The 19193-nt window shown below is 43.1% G+C and overlaps 1 protein-coding gene and 1 long non-coding RNA gene across 3 annotated transcripts in view; one reads left to right on the forward strand and one right to left on the reverse strand.

Annotated features, from left to right (window-relative positions):
• Positions 1-19193, reverse strand: part of ATRN (attractin) — a 110921-nt gene that overhangs the window by 76926 nt on the left and 14802 nt on the right. For both annotated transcript variants that reach the window (XM_073649289.1, XM_073649285.1), the window contains exons 2-3: positions 6627-6710; positions 2686-2799 (exon numbers count right to left, since the gene is read on the reverse strand). In XM_073649289.1, the coding sequence (XP_073505390.1) occupies positions 2686-2799; positions 6627-6710 (198 nt within the window). The remainder of the gene's footprint in view (positions 1-2685; positions 2800-6626; positions 6711-19193) is intronic.
• LOC141164155 (uncharacterized) lies at positions 8049-9162 on the forward strand. Its single transcript, XR_012250853.1, has 2 exons — positions 8049-8205; positions 8546-9162. It is a non-coding gene; the product is annotated as an uncharacterized lncRNA (long non-coding RNA).

Consider the following 19193-nt stretch of genomic DNA (forward strand, 5'->3'; position numbering starts at 1 on the left):
CCCTATGTACAAGAATATAACTACTATAATACTGCCCCTATGTACAAGAATATAACTACTATAATACTGCTCCCTATGTACAAGAATATAACTACTATAATACTGCTCCCTATGTGCAAGAATATAACTACTATAATACTGCTCCCTATGTACAAGAATATAACTACTATAATACTACTCCTATGTACAAGAATATAACTACTATAATACTTCTCCTATGTACAAGAATATAACTACTATAATACTTCTCCTATGTACAAGAATATAACTACTATAATACTGCCCCTATGTACAAGAATATAACTACTATAATACTGCCCCTATGTACAAGAATATAACTACTATAATACTGCTCCCTATGTACAAGAATATAACTACTATAATACTGCTCCCTATGTACAAGAATATAACTACTATAATACTGCCCCTATGTACAAGAATATAACTACTATAATACTGCCCCTATGTACAAGAATATAACTACTATAATACTGTCTCCTATGTACAAGAATATAACTACTATAATACTGTCTCCTATGTACAAGAATATAACTACTATAATACTGCCCCCTATGTACAAGAATATAACTACTATAATACTGCCCCCTATGTACAAGAATATAACTACTATAATACTGCCCCTATGTACATGAATATAACTACTATAATACTGCTCCCTATGTACAAGAATATAACTACTATAATACTGCCCCCGATGTACAAGAATATAACTACTATAATACTGCCCCCTATGTACAAGAATATAACTACTATAATACTGCTCCTATGTACAAGAATATAACTACTATAATACTGCTCCTATGTACAAGAATATAACTACTATAATACTGCTCCTATGTACAAGAATATAACTACTATAATACTGCCCCTATGTACAAGAATATAACTACGGTACTATAATACTGCCTCTATGTACAAGAATATAACTACTATAATACTGCCCCCTATGTACAAGAATATAACTACTATAATACTGCCCCCTATGTACAAGAATATAACTACTATAATACTGCCCCCCTATGTACAAGAATATAACTACTATAATACTGCCCCCCTATGTACAAGAATATAACTACTATAATACTGCCCCCCTATGTACAAGAATATAACTACTATAATACTGCCCCCTATATACAAGAATATAACTACTATAATACTGCTACCTATATACAAGAATATAACTACTATAATACTGCCCCCTATGTACAAGAATATAACTACTATAATACTGCTCCCTATGTACAAGAATATAACTACTATAATACTGCCCCCTATGTACAAGAATATAACTACTATAATACTGCCCCCTATGTACAAGAATATAACTACTATAATACTGCTCCCTATGTACAAGAATATAACTAATATAATACTGCTCCCTATGTACAAGAATATAACTACTATAATACTGCCCCTATGTGCAAGAATATAACTGCTATAATACTGTCCCCCTATGTACAAGAATATAACCGCTATAATACTGCTCCTACATACAAGAATATAACCACTATAATACTGCTCCTACATACAAGAATATAACTACTATAATACTGCTCCTACGTACAAGAATATAACTACTATAATACTGCTCCCTATGTACAAGAATATAACTACTATAATACTGCTCCCTATGTACAAGAATATAACTATAATACTGCTCCCTATGTACAAGAATATAACTACTATAATACTGCTCCCTATGGGCAAGAATATAACTACTATAATACTGCTCCCTATGGGCAAGAATATAACTACTATAATACTGCTCCTATGCACAAGAATATAACTACTATAATACTGCTCCCTATGGGCAAGAATATAACTACTATAATACTGCCCCTATGTACAAGAATATAACTACTATAATACTGCCCCTATGTACAAGAATATAACTACTATAATACTGCCCCCTATGTACAAGAATATAACTACTATAATACTGCCCCTATGTACAAGAATATAACTACTATAATACTGCTCCCTATGTACAAGAATATAACTACTATAATACTGCCCCTATGTACAAGAATATAACTACTATAATACTGCATCCAGAGATCACACATTCACTGTCAGTGCTCGGCTTCCAAATCTGTATACGGCAATCAAGAATGTCAACAGGACAATAAGCCATGGTTAAGGTCTCCACTCTGGCTGTGTCTGACAGTCGGCTGCCGCCGTCACAGCTTTACAATCTCCTGCAAGCCGTTTACTCTGCACTGACATTTTAGAACGTCAGTGCAGGGTAAAGTGTGGACCGACCAGATGTTTCTTGTCTGTGGATACAAATTCACTAAATAAATCTCAAATTCAATCTCAGATTAATAAAATTCACTTAAAAATGGATACATCCATAAAATGTAACCAAACCAAGGTATCACAATTATAATCATACGTCTCTGCAAAAATTTTATCGTCACCACTCAATGCGACTCATATATATGGACCCAGTGCTAATTGGATTAGAGACATAACAGTTCATAACAACCAAAGAACAATATACCCCCTCTGAGGGAGATACAACCGGATACACAGAGAGCGAATAAAGTCATGGTCATGCACTCTCACCTGTAGGACACAGCAGCCTCGTTCTAGACCCCGACCCCTCATACATGTCTTACATGGATTTTATTAGTATCGTCTATGTCCCCCCCCAGAACTTACCTAAAAGCAGCGACCAGTGGGGCGTATATGGAGTCTCCATCATACACATACAAGTGATCCCAGCTGCACTCCGTGGCAAAGTGGTTGAAGCGGAGACGAAGCACGGTGTTGTTACTGGAGAGAAGAAACGTTATATTTTATTTCATAATGATTGGCAGTAAGGGGGAAGGATAGTACAGCAGAGCTGTAGGGCTACATATCAACCATATCTGAAACATGTGAATCATCTGTGCTCTAACCCCAGCACTGTCTAATCCTGCAGGAGGTGAGACCAGGACATCGGAGCAGTCTCCTTACATCTTAGCTATGGTGGGGGCGTGGTCTCCCTCTACTATATTGCTGCCTGCTTATGACTGGCCAACTCATACAGGGAGAAGAAGAACACGCCCCCAGGGAAAAGCTAACTAATAACACCCACTTGAACTTTAAAAAAGTTAACTCATTATGTGCCAATACTATGATTGCTAATATCTTCGCAGCGGAGAGGCAAAATAAAAAAAATATATACAGAATGTTTTACTCGGCTCTGCTGCTACTATTACATCAGGTGTCCAGCTCAATATGAAAAATATGGTGAACAGTTTCCTTTAAGTGGACGTGTTAGAAGACATAGTAGCAGAGCCAGCGTCACTGAGCCCGGGGTTTTCTGAATTTCTTGATGAGGCAGAGGACTTCTTTAAGTTAGAGTGCACAGGTATTACACAGCACTTTTGTACAGGGAGAGACACCAGGCACCCACGTCATACGCCGCCCTCTGCACGCCAACACCCTGCAGGATGCAGATGTCTATCAGATGTGTATCAGAGAGCTCCGCAGTAAATGGGCTCTAATGACTTATCCATTACTATGTGATTGTGGCAATCACTCTCCCAGAGACAGTGTGACGCTGAGTGGCCATGTAACCCTGGTGTGTATGGACCACTGACTATGGAGACGTCTATGAGGTGGCCTTATTGACCCTGTAGGGCTTGTGTCGGCCTTATACCTTCCTGCTGTCAGCGGTGACTGTGGGTGCACCTGGCACCTGCCGTATTTCCAGAGGATGGGACATGTAGGATTTTGGACACGGGTCAGTGGTAACCGCCATCCTCAGTGGGAAGCATGATGCCTGTGTACAGCACCACGCAGCAGCGCAGGCCGGCGGCGCCCTACTTCTCACCTTTAGACTTTGGTCACCGGTCATATTTGTTATTTACCTTGTGAATCCGGCACTCGCCAAACATCACACTGAGACCTGAGAATAGGAGGGCACCGCACCCGCTCCTACTATATATGGTGTAGTACATGGAGAAAAGTATGTGCTCCCTCCACATCCTCCCTAGGAGAGGATCTGACCTCCCAAATACATCCATAGACATTATTATGGAGTCACCCCTCCTCAGATAGAACGGCTCCCGTTCTTCAGGGAAGGATTGACACAAGATTTTAGAGGAGTCTGTGGGAATTTTTGACCCTTCATCCAGAAGAGCATTTCTGCGGATGTTGTACAGTGGAGGGCGTGGGGCTAGAAGTTATACGCCGGGGGGAAAAGAGGCGGACGTCCCACGCCGGGGGGAAAAGAGGCGGACGTCCCACGCCGGGGGACACGGGGACATCCCACATCGGGGACGGATGCGGATGTCCTACATCGGGGATGGATGCGGATGCCCAACGCCAGGGACACGGGGACGGATGCGGATGCCCAACGCCGGGGAGGAAGTTATACACCAGGGGGACGGATGTTATACACTGGGGGTGAGAACGGGACGGATATTATTCATCGAAGGGCCAGAGGTTATACACCGGGGGTTGAGAGGGGGCCGGATGTTATTTATCGAGGGACCAGTTATCATACACCTGTGTTGATGGAAGTTACACACTGGGGGCGAGAAGGGACCAGAGGGACTAAGCAGCATGGGGAGGCCTGATATTATACACTGGGGGTGAGAGGGGACCAGTGGTTATTAATCCAGGGCCAGGAGGTTATACACGGTAGGGTGAAGACGAAGTGTTCTACACCCGGGTTGTGAGGAGGCCAGAAGTTATATACCGGGAGACAATATTATACAACATGGGGTAGAGGGGTCGGGTGTTATACAACATGGGGTAGAGGGGTCGGATGTTAGACAACATGGGGTAGAGGGGTCGGATGTTAGACAACATGGGGTAGAGGGGTCGGATGTTAGACAACATGGGGTAGAGGGGTCGGATGTTAGACAACATGGGGTAGAGGGGTCGGATGTTAGACAACATGGGGTAGAGGGGTCGGATGTTAGACAACATGGGGTAGAGGGGTCGGATGTTAGACAACATGGGGTAGAGGGGTCGGATGTTAGACAACATGGGGTAGAGGGGTCGGATGTTAGACAACATGGGGTAGAGGGGTCGGATGTTAGACAACATGGGGTAGAGGGGTCGGATGTTAGACAACATGGGGTAGAGGGGTCGGATGTTAGACAACATGGGGTAGAGGGGTCGGATGTTATACAACATGGGGTAGAGGGGTCGGATGTTAGACAACATGGGGTAGAGGGGTCGGATGTTAGACAACATGGGGTAGAGGGGTCGGATGTTAGACAACATGGGGTAGAGGGGTCGGATGTTAGACAACATGGGGTAGAGGGGTCGGATGTTAGACAACATGGGGTAGAGGGGTCGGATGTTAGACAACATGGGGTAGAGGGGTCGGATGTTAGACAACATGGGGTAGAGGGGTCGGATGTTAGACAACATGGGGTAGAGGGGTCGGATGTTATACAACATGGGGTAGAGGGGTCGGATGTTATACAACATGGGGTAGAGGGGTCGGATGTTATACAACATGGGGTAGAGGGGTTGGATGTTATACAACATGGGGTAGAGGGGTTGGATGTTATACAACATGGGGTAGAGGGGTTGGATGTTATACAACATGGGGTAGAGGGGTTGGATGTTATACAACATGGGGTAGAGGGGTTGGATGTTATACAACATGGGGTAGAGGGGTTGGATGTTATACAACATGGGGTAGAGGGGTCGGATGTTATACAACATGGGGTAGAGGGGTCGGATGTTAGACAACATGGGGTAGAGGGGTCGGATGTTATACAACATGGGGTAGAGGGGTTGGATGTTATACAACATGGGGTAGAGGGGTTGGATGTTATACAACATGGGGTAGAGGGGTTGGATGTTATACAACATGGGGTAGAGGGGTCGGATGTTAGACAACATGGGGTAGAGGGGTCGGATGTTATACAACATGGGGTAGAGGGGTTGGATGTTATACAACATGGGGTAGAGGGGTTGGATGTTATACAACATGGGGTAGAGGGGTTGGATGTTATACAACATGGGGTAGAGGGGTTGGATGTTATACAACATGGGGTAGAGGGGTTGGATGTTATACAACATGGGGTAGAGGGGTCGGATGTTATACAACATGGGAGTGAGGGGGGCGGATATAATACACCGGAGGGGTGAGGGGAGGCGGATATAATACACTAAGGCAATGGGGCAGGAGGTTATACACCGCAGGGTTCAGGGCCAGGTGTTATACACCTGGGGGCAATGGGTCTGAATGATACACTGGGATTCGCAGAGTAAGATGTGGGGGACGATACTTTCCCCATATAGCGTATACAAGTATCTGTATGATGTTTGCATGTTTTCCCCATATTTAGGGGGCTTCCTCCATATTTCCACACCCCACACACTGACTGTCGGGGTCCCTGCTTCCTCAGTCTCCGGCCCCTGTGGTTGTGCTGAAGCCTTGGAGTCTCGCTGGGCCACGGATGATGTGAGGGGTGACCATCTCTGTACGACGCTGTGGAATACGATGCCGTTATACTTAACAGCAACGCAGAAAATATTTTTGGACGTATTCAGATCTCCAGAGTGTTAGACGCTCCCCCTGTTAGGGGCACATCATACCGTACATTAAACCCGCCGATGCGTACAATACGACGGCATGCGCGGCTCACCTTCCTTCGATCAGCCAGGTGCATTTAGTCTTGTACTTGTAGTTCCCGGGCCCGTCCGTCACTGTGCCACTGGGTCCACTTAACCTATAAAGAGAAGGTGACATATGTAATAGAACTGAAGGTAGTCAGTGAATAGCGCTCCTGTCTGCTGTGGCACGTGGCTGTAGCATACGGTACATTACAGACCTGGACAATGGCGTAGGTGCAGGGTAAGAAATGCTGCACGAGTAAAGGGTCCGTGGAGCTGCAGGGGTGGGGAGCCAGTTGCCAGACTCCCCAAAAAGAAGGGAAACAAATGTTGCCTTCTTGATCCCTGTATACACACTACTTCATTCAGACCCAGTGATCATGCCATCGCTGGATGTAGAGAGGAAGCAGGAGCTGCAGGGTCCTAAAAGATCAGGAGGCTGAATTTCCCCTGTAACTGGGGCTAATATACCAGCCCCAGTTACAGGGGAAATCAACAATAGAAAAATAATCCATTATGTTACAAAACCCTTAAAAAAGTCTTTTAAGGCCTTTTGAGGGGTATAGTATGTAAAATAAGTAAAAGAAATAAATAAAAAACAATAAAAAAATAAAATAAAACTAAATATAAGAAAAAAATGTAATACGGTCAATCTGAATCACTGTTTCTAGCCCCACCCCTGTTGAAAAAAAAAATACATCCCAAGTACCCAAGTATAAAAATAATTACTACGGAAAGGGGAACAATTTAAAATATATTTAGCAGTCCATGGTATTCATTTAAAAAAAAATAATTGAAAAATAATCAAATTTTAGGGAATAATTTGTCACAGCTGGCGAATTCGAATGGCAAAATATTTGATTACCTCTAGTAGTTTATAATATATGAAGCCCATAAGATAAAGGTTTCATCTTCCTAAAATACAATCTAGAATTACCTGAACTGCCGAAAACTATGAGAAAAGCAATGTGACAATCTCAATGTCAGGAGGGTGCAGCAAAAGCTGTGGCATTTATGTTATGTCTTTAACATACAGCACAACTCAAAACACCGAGAGCGAACCGACCTGAGGGTGACCCATTGTTTATGTGGCATCTCTCAAGGAAATAAATGACAGAGCAGCTGTCGCTCCCTATAATACGAGGTGACCCTTCGCTTCTCCTTGGGTGCGAATACTTCCTTATTCTTTGAATAACAGCTTGTATTGTATAACTAATTGCTGCGGCGGAGCAAAGTCTGAGCTTTGTGCTTTATACGACTACTCTTACTGTTAATAAATGTAGAAATCTTACCACCATTGCGGCAGCTGTACGTCACGGCTCGTCACTAGTGCAACGTCGGATAGTATACGCCTGCAGATGCAGAACTGGTGCACAGGCTTGCTTTTCTTTTATATTTAATTCTTTTCAGGTGGGGAAAATTGATTGATTCAACTTTTTAACAAGTTCAAAAACTTGTTTTACTTTTTTTTTTTTTTTTTTTTTTTTTTTTTTTTTGTTAAGCCAGGCTCCATACCTCAACGCCTTCCTGGGAATTTAAGGTGTTCATCTGCAGTTCGGCTTCTTCAGATTGGCTATTGTGTATAAACACAGCCCCATCGCCACCACCAAGGTGAGTACAACCTTGAACCTGGCAAATAGATTTACTCAAAAAAATTTTCAGTCCTTTTCGCTGGCAATTGATTGGGATATCTGAATCAATTGCCAGCGAAAAGGACTGAAAATAAAAATGCTCTTAGGCCATGTTCACACATTGTGCAAATGCTGTTTTTTTTCTGTGTAGGTCTCCGCACTAAACTATACAATAATCCTCTCTGATTATTGCATGTTTATGGATACACCTTACCCCTTACTTGATGGGTTTTTGGTACAGATTTATAGTGTGTCTTTTTAATACAGAAAAGATTGATTCTGCACATAAAGGAAAACTGGTTTTTTTTGTGTTTTTTCAGGCTCCCAGCAGAAACATATAGAGAAAAAAATTCACATAAAAACGCACAGTTCCACAGCATATTTAGCGCAGGTTTCATGAAATCACTTTGGATGGTTAAAAGCATGATTTTCTAAGCAAAAATAGGAAGAAAAAAAACCAAAAAAAAAAACCACATTTAGAATAGGCGGCTGTGAAAAAAAAACATGCTCACTGCATCCAATCACTGAGGTTTACGCAGCAGCTGCATCTCCCTCCTCCCCCACCATGCAGAGATGGATTTAACACTGAGCTGACAGACAGGACAAGGAGAACTACAGACCCCTGGAGGAGCGCAAGAGGGCAACAAATAGCCCTGAAGTGGCCACTGTTTACCTGCAGCCTAAAAATTACTGCAAAATATCATCACTGAAATCATCCTAATCATCATCAGCCAGATCACAAAGGATCGCCTCGTCAGCACCATCACAGCAGCACAGTCACAGCTCACCTCCTCCATCCATCAGCAGCAACTCCAGAATAAGGACACCGGAAACACAGATTTAAAGGGGTGGCCCAAAAGTAAAATCTATTTTAATCCTAAATGTCTGTCTATATAACACTTTTCTAATACTCTTTAATTAAAAAATCCCTACTGTTCCCACTCTGCTCCGACTCCTTTATTTATTTTACTACTTACTCTTTGATGACACTTCGTTTGAGAATCCCAGTGCATGCTGGGAATGTCAGAAGCAGCGTCATCAGAGGGCAGAGGCTGCGGTCACTGTCGCACCCTCTTCCTCCTCACTGAAATGAAGCATTATCAATGACGTCTGTTTCACGGGATGGGAGCATGCGCCGGTTCTCAATTCCGGCGTATGCTCAGCAGATTCTGTCACCCCAGCTCTCTTCAATCAATTTGAAATTATAAATTTTCTTCTTCCGATTCAGATTCTCAGTAGATTGTGCCTCTGTGCAATATGAACAGTGACAGTGCGCTCCCTCTTTGGCTCTGAGCAGAAGTAATGAGCCGCCTAGAGAACGCACAGTCAGCGCTTGTTGTAAGAACACCCAGCGTTGTGCAGGAAAAGCGGAGATCAGCGCAGCCCCTGAAAGTGATGTCACTTACAGGGGACAGCGCTGGTCTCCGCTCTGCCCGGGTAATCTTACAACACACATTGACAGTGAGCTCTCTTGCTGACTGATTACGTCGGCTCAGAGCCGGTGAGGGAGCGCACTGTCACTATGCATATTGCAGTGGCAGAATCTTCTGAGAATCTAAATCGCAAGTATTGCAAATGCTTGCAACTAAACAGTCTATAGGGAGGGTATCATAGGTTCCACTGCATAACCACCAATCCAATGCTGCCCCATGTCTGATCACTGTCACAACTACTTTTTTAGTTATTACTCTAAACTATTGGTTGCACATCTTTACACATTGCGATGTCTCATTAATCACCACGTGGTGATACTTTGCACAAGTACAAAGACCCTCCCTCTAGTCTTTCAAGGTGACAGATGAGCCTCAGGATTCTCTCACCACCTATTGTAGCCTTTCTGTACTTAGTAGTTACGTTTTATTTTCTCTCTCACATTTTGCTGCGATTATTAAATGATAATATACTAATATTACTCAACCAGGACCTGGCACGGCTTTACTACCTGTCAGTGACTTATAATAACCTGGAGAAACGCCTCCTGACTCAATGCCATAATAAACCGTGTGACACAACCATACCAGCCCGTCATGTACGCCGGCAGGGACGGCCATAAATGACCTAAGTATGTGATAAAATGATCACCGGCCGCATCATAAAAAACAATTCACACGATGGTAGAGCCTGCGCCACAGCAGAAGAGCAAGAATAATGCACAATATGTGTTGGGACCTGCTGACAGCCGGCGGCGGACATCGGGCAGGACACAGTCTGAATGTCACGCCAGGTGTGGGAAAGACTTAATGCAACACAGAGGGAAGAAGGAAAGGGAGCCCAGACTCTAGGGAAAGGGGGGAGTGGAGAACTCCTAGTTTGGTCTGGTGTCACCCTGACTCAACTACCGTCCCTATATTGGCTCTTCAGTAATCGCCGCACGCGTACCTCGTCCTGACTTTCCCTGGCGTATGGCTAAGGCTAGGGAAGGAAGGAGATGAGCACTAGTCGATCTCCACTAAACACTATAGACAACAAGGGTACAAAAACGGGGGACTTGCTTAGCTTTAGACGACTCCAAACAAATGCGCACACGACCTCAAGCTCCAGAGAGGACTAAGTACTGCTCTTGCTAAGCCTTCACAAGTAGTAATGAATATCGCCAGCACCTCCCGCTCAGACACACCAGGTATTTATACACTCAGGCCAGGGAGCTAATTAGCCAGAGGGAGGTAGCCACTGGGTCCTAGAGACAGCCAGCCTCTAAGAAGATGTCTGTAATGCCAAACGTAGAGATCTCCTGCAACCAACTGCAGGGCGACTGTCTGTCACCTCTGATCATCCCGTGACACTGGGCGGTTGGAAAAGACAACTGGCGCCATCTGCTAAAGTCTCATTTTTCCCAAATACACCAATGATAACTTTTTGGGAAGGATTGCTTCTCTCGCAACTTATTGGTCTGCAAACTATGGTAAAACTACACCTGGTGATCGGCGGGGTCAGACTCACGGAGCCCACAAGTACCTAAAAGTACGGCTACAGGGAAAAGTCCAACGTGTAGTATGCGCCACATGCTATGCGTCGCGGCCAGCCTCCCCCACCCCTACCGCAGGCGTCGCGGCCAGCCTCCCCCACCCCTACCGCAGGCGTCGCGGCCAGCCTCCCCCACCCCTACCGCAGGCGTCGCGGCCAGCCTCCCCCACCCCTACCGCAGGCGTCGCGGCCAGCCTCCCCCACCCCCACCGCAGGCGTAGTGGCCAGGCTTTCCCATTACTGCAGGCGTCGCGGCCAGCCTCCCTTGCTACTAGACCGTTAACCTCCCTCAAGGCCAGCTACCTCCATCTGCCAGGGAGAAGAACCATCCTGAGAAAGGAGCGAGCTCCAGAGATGCACCAGAGACTCTGACACTAACACCATAAAAACATTCTTAGTCATGGAGATAAGGGGCCGCCTGCTGCTATTCGGTCCTGCTGTAGTAAACAAATAAGGCTCAGTTCGCACCATGCAGTTACTGAGCAGAAAAAAAAATAAAACCCAAAAACACAGGAGAGCGGCTTATAAAATATGGACAACTAAGTCAGCATTTCTTTTCTCTGTATTAAACTTATAAGAAACCCCTGATTGTTCTGCAGCACACTGCTCCATCGCAGCATCCACACCTCCACTGCCCGGGGCCAGGAAAGGCCTGAAAGATGGAAGAGTAATGACCCGGCCCTGTCCTCACCCGACCTAAACCCTACTGACAACTTGTGGCTTTTCTTAAAAGGTGATGTGTTATGAAAAAAATATGTTTCTTCAACAATATAAAAATAAAAAAAAAAATTTGTAAAATGTTAATGCTTTAATATTTTTTAAAATATTAATTTTCTCTTTCATGGTATAAAATATGAAAAAAAGAAATCTTAAAAGTTTTGATATTTTCCATTTTTTAAACACTAGGGGTAGCAGCTGCTGCCATGAAAACGTCCAGTAGTGCCCATTCGCATTACGACTGTCGTAAAAGTCTACTCCATGTGACTGATGTCTCCTCCCCTTCTTGTTGGAAGGTGAACCCCCATGCCAGGCTCAAATCACTGACAAACAGGATTTGCTCAAGAATATCTCTGTATTTCGCACCATCCATCTTCCCCTCCACTCAGACTATTTCCCCTGTCCCTACTGCCGAAAAACATCCCCACAGCATGACGTTGCCACCACCATGTTTCACTGTGGGGATGGTGTTCTTTGGTGATGAGCTGTGTCGGTTTGGAGACAGACATAGCGTTTAAGTTGGTGGCCAAAAAGCACAATTTTGGTCTCATCTGACCACATCACCATCCTCCATACATTTGGTGGAGTCTCACACATGTCTTTTGGCAAACTCAAAACGAAACTTACACACAATAATTGTAAGTAAATGCTTTTTTTCTGGCCACTCTTCCATAAAAGCCACCTCTGTGGAGTGTACAACTTACTGTGGTCGTATGGACAGATACTCCAGTCTCTGCTTGGGAACTCTGCAGCTCCTTCAGGGTTACCTTTGGTCTCTGTACTGCCTCTCTGACTAATGCCCCCCTTACTGAAAGTTTTAGTGGGCGTCCTCTCTTGGCAGGTTTGTTGTGGTACCATGTTCTTTGATGATAATGGATTTGGTGGGACTCCGGGGATCATCAGAGATTGGAATATTTTTTTTTTTTTTTTCCCATAAGCCAGTACTGACATGTACTTCTCAACAACTTTGTCCCTGACTTGTTTGGAGAGCCCCTTGGCCTTCATGGTGCTGTTTGGAGAGCCCCTTGGCCTTCATGGTGCTGTTTGGAGAGCCCCTTGGCCTTCATGGTGCTGTTTGGAGAGCCCCTTGGCCTTCATGGTGCTGTTTGGAGAGCCCCTTGGCCTTCATGGTGCTGTTTGGAGAGCCCCTTGGCCTTCATGGTGCTGTTTGGAGAGCCCCTTGGCCTTCATGGTGCTGTTTGGAGAGCCCCTTGGCCTTCATGGTGCTGTTTGGAGAGCCCCTTGGCCTTCATGGTGCTGTTTGGAGAGCCCCTTGGCCTTCATGGTGCTGTTTGGAGAGCCCCTTGGCCTTCATGGTGCTGTTTGGAGAGCCCCTTGGCCTTCATGGTGCTGTTTGGTCAGGTGGTGCCTCTTGTTAATGGTGTTGCAGCCTCTGTGGCCTTTCAGAAAAGGTAAAGTGTATATACTGACAGACACGTGAAGCTTAGATTGCACACAGGGGGACGGCCTGTCACTAAGCATGGGACTTATGAAGGGAATTGCTTGCACTAGAAATATTTAGGAGCTGCATCACAAAAGCGGTGAATACTTATGCACATGACTTAAGCACAGTTATTTCATCCCAAAAATTGAATTTATCCTTATATTTTCTCACTTCATCAACTTTGACTATTTAGTGCTGATGCATCACACACATCGGATTACAGAAATATTTACACACAGGTTGTAATGTACAAAATAGGTATAAAGCCAAGGGGATGAATACTTCCACAAGACAATATAACAGGATTAGATACACTTCTCAGCGGGCTGCTTCCAACATGATTGGCTTAGAGCTTAGACATACGGCTGCATCACACATGACAGGCTTAGATACACGGTTCAGTGGACTGAATCACACATGATGGGCTTAGATACATGGCTGCACCGCACATGCTGGGCTTAGATTCGTTGCTCTGCTCAGTCAGTTAACCGTCTCATTCATGGTGTGTGATGCAGGGATGTGTGAATGAGTCTTTACAGTGAGCAGAGCTGATCACAGCACAGCAGCAGTGAGCGTAGGCTGGCAACCGGGTGTTGTACTACTAGTTCCAGAGCAGCCTGCGGTGGTGACTTCCTCCAGTGGTGAGAACAGCTCAGTAGCCTGGGACTAGCAGTACAATGTCAGGCTGCCGACCTGCACTCGCCGCTCACCGCCGCTGCCCGGCCCTCCAGTCACCGCTGTACACTGTGAGCGATGACAGCTAGGGGAAGTTGTATCTCAGAGCAGGGCTCTAGACTACACCAAAATGACGCCTGGCTCCCCCCACAGCTGTGGACCCCAGGGCTGTGGAGTCGGAATAAAATGGACCGACTCCAACTACTAAAATCTATAATAAATTGGTTACAGTAGTTCAATGCAGTTTGTGGGAAATATTTTTTCATAAGAATTTGGGAAAGTTATGAAATGTCCTATAAACGTCTGTCTTATTCCTGATCTAAGGGTCTGGACTTTTAGCTGAGATGAATCTGTGCTCCAGTAAATTTATCACTTAAACATGAGCCGAGTATGAGGGAGTCGGGGTCATGGAAATTGAGGAGTCGGAGGTTTGGCTTACTGACTCCACAGTCCTGGTAGACCCGAGAGCCCCGGGGCGAGCTCGGCTCACGGCTGAGGTAGCCACAGTACAGGCGGTCACCGGCTGCTATATACAGGGTCTGACGTACTCGGACACTCACACAGCAGAAAATATATATATGGATGCTCCCAGGGAGGCAGATGAAATAAATAAATGTTTACACACAAAATGTTATAATGTTTGTAAAATAAATGATTATATAATAAAAATCACAAAAGGGAGATTCCCGATGCTGAACAGTCGCCTCTGATCAGTGTCTGGAGCTGCCCAGAAAGATGAAGACGCTGACGGACACCATGGATGGAGGGAGCGCACGAGAAGACGAGCGGCCATACTACTCTATAACAACACTATAGAATTATATATAGATAGATAAATAAATAAAACTCTATATATATATTACTCTATACAACGTTCTATATATTACTGTATCAGGCTCGGAGATTTGGGGAAAAAGGTCAGAAATGTATTTTGTATATTTTCAGTTGTCTGTTCTTATTCTCATGTAACAGACAGAAACGTTACATTTCTCAGTTACCTGTATGTAATAATCCTGCACAGATTCTCCAAAGAAAGAGGAAACTACCAAGACTGAGGACACATCCAGGGGTCGGGATTATTAACCCTTTATACTGACAACAGTGCTGGAGATGCCTAATGATTCCATACAGTGTATACAGCACACACTCACTATATACAGCACGCACACACTATATACAGCACGCACACACTATATACAGCACGCACACACTATATACAGCACGCACACACTATATACAGCACGCACACACTATATACAGCACGCACACACTATATACAGCACGCACACACTATATACAGCACGCACACACTATATACAGCACGCACACACTATATACAGCACGCACACACTATATACAGCACGCACACACTATATACAGCACGCACACACTATATACAGCACGCACACACTATATACAGCACGCACACACTATATACAGCACGCACACACTATATACAGCACACACTATATACAGCACACACTATATACAGCACACACTATATACAGCACACACTATATACAGCACACACTATATACAGCACACACTCTATATACAGCACACACTCTATATACAGCACACACTCTATATACAGCACACACTCTATATACAGCACACACTCTATATACAGCACACACTCTATATACAGCACACACTCTATATACAGCACACACTCTATATACAGCGCACACACTATATACAGCGCACACACTATATACAGCGCACACACTATATACAGCGCACACACTATATACAGCGCACACACTATATACAGCGCACACACTATATACAGCGCACACACTATATACAGCACACACTATATACAGCACACACTATATACAGCACGCACACACTATATACAGCACACACTATATACAGCACACACTATATACAGCACACACTATATACAGCACACACTATATACAGCACACACTATATACAGCACACACTATATACAGCACACACTATATACAGCACACACTCTATATACAGCACACACTCTATATACAGCACACACACTATATACAGCACACACTCTATATACAGCACACACTCTATATACAGCACACACTCTATATACAGCACACACACTATATACAGCACACACTATATACAGCACACACTGTACAGTCACCATATATCCAGTTTGTCACACTCAAATATACATAATATTTATTACACACAGTACATACACTACATTTACGGTATATCACAGTATTCACAGCATGCATAGTATACAGTATATACACATACAGTACACACATGTATGTGTGTATGCTGTATATACTGCATTACTATATTGTATAGTGTGTGTGGTGTGTATACACACACGTGTAACAAACACAGTATGTCACACACTATATACAGTGCATATATACACTCACAGTGCTCCTACACCATGTCCCCAGTACATATGAAAAGCATGTACACAGTATACATAGTATATATACACAGTATAGTACAGTGACGGAATATACACCTATATTATATACACAAACACACACGCACTCCTACACTAGACAGCATATAAATACAACATATACACACAGTATACACCTACACTGTATCTACAGTATGACACTATACACAGCCCATAATATACACACACTATACATGACCCACACAGTACACACCCTATATATGACACAGTACACACACACACTATATATCACACAGTACACACACACACACTATATATCACACAGTACACACACTATATATGACACACTATACACATGACACACTATACACAGTACACACACACACACACTATATATGACACACTATACACAGTACACACACACTATATATGACACACTATACACAGTACACACACACTATATATGACACACTATACACAGTACACACACTATATATGACACACTATACACAGTACACACACACTATATATGACACACTATACACAGTACACACACACTATATATGACACACTATACACAGTACACACACACTATATATGACACACTATACACAGTACACACACACTATATATGACACTATACACAGTACACACACACTATATATGACACTATACACAGTACACACACACTATATATGACACACTATACACAGTACACACACACTATATATGACACTATACACAGTACACACACACTATATATGACACACTATACACAGCACACACACACACTATATATGACACACTATACACAGTACACACACACTATATATGACACTATACACAGTACACACACACTATATGACACTACACAGTACACACACATACACTATATATGACACACTATACACAGTACACACACACACTATATATGACACACTATACACACACATACACTATATGACACTATACACAGTACACACACTATATATGACACTATACACAGTACACACACACACACTATATATGACACTATACACAGTACACACACACACTATATATGACACACTACACACAGTACACACACACTATATGACACTACACAGTACACACACATACACTATATATGACACACTATACACAGTACACACACTATATATGACACACTATACACACACATACACCATATATGACACACTATACACAGTACACAAACACACTATATATGACACACTATACACAGTACACACTATATATGACACACTATACACAGTACACACACACACTATATGACACACTATACACAGTACACACACACTATATATGACACTATACACAGTACACACACACACTATATATGACACACTACACACAGTACACACACACTATATGACACTACACAGTACACACACATACACTATATATGACACACTATACACAGTACACACACTATATATGACACTATACACACACATACACCATATATGACACACTATACACAGTACACAAACACACTATATATGACACACTATACACAGTACACACTATATATGACACACTATACACAGTACACACACACACTATATGACACACTATACACAGTACACACACACTATATATGACACACTATACACAGTACACACACTATATATGACACACTATACACAGTACACACTATATATGACACACTATACACAGTACACACACACACTATATGACACACTATACACAGTACACACACACTATATATGACACACTATACACAGTACACACACACACTATATACAGTACACACACACTATATATGACACACTATACACAGTACACACACACACTATATGACACACTATACACAGTACACACACACTATATATGACACACTATACACAGTACACACACACACACACTATATGACACACTATACACAGTACACACACACTATATATGACACACTATACACAGTACACACACACACACACACTATATGACACACTATACACACACTATATATGACACTATACACAGTACACACACACACTATATATGACACACTATACACAGTACACACACACACACACTATATATGACACACTATACACAGTACACACACACACACACTATATATGACACTATACACAGTACACACACACACACTATATATGACACACTATACACAGTACACACACACACACTATATATGACACACTATACACAGTACACACACACACACTATATATGACACACTATACACAGTACACACACACACACTATATATGACACACTATACACAGTACACACACACACACTATATATGACACACTATACACAGTACACACACACACTATATATGACACACTATACACAGTACACACACACTATATATGACACTATACACAGTACACACACACTATATATCACACACTATACACAGTACACACACACTATATATGACACACTATACACAGTACACACACACACACTATATATGACACACTATACACAGTACACACACACACACTATATATGACACACTATACACAGTACACACACACACTATATATGACACACTATACACAGTACACACACTATATATGACACACTGTACACAGTACACACACACACTATATATGACACACTATACACAGTACACACACACACTATATATGACACACTATACACAGTACACACACACACTATATATGACACACTATACACAGTACACACACACTATATATGACACACTATATGACACACTAAACACAGTACACACACACTATATATGACACAC

Source organism: Phyllobates terribilis, unplaced genomic scaffold (assembly GCF_046119375.1).
Source record: "Phyllobates terribilis strain yellow unplaced genomic scaffold, ASM4611937v1 Scaffold_1__5_contigs__length_1240528914, whole genome shotgun sequence".
NCBI classification, from domain to species: domain Eukaryota; kingdom Metazoa; phylum Chordata; class Amphibia; order Anura; family Dendrobatidae; genus Phyllobates; species Phyllobates terribilis.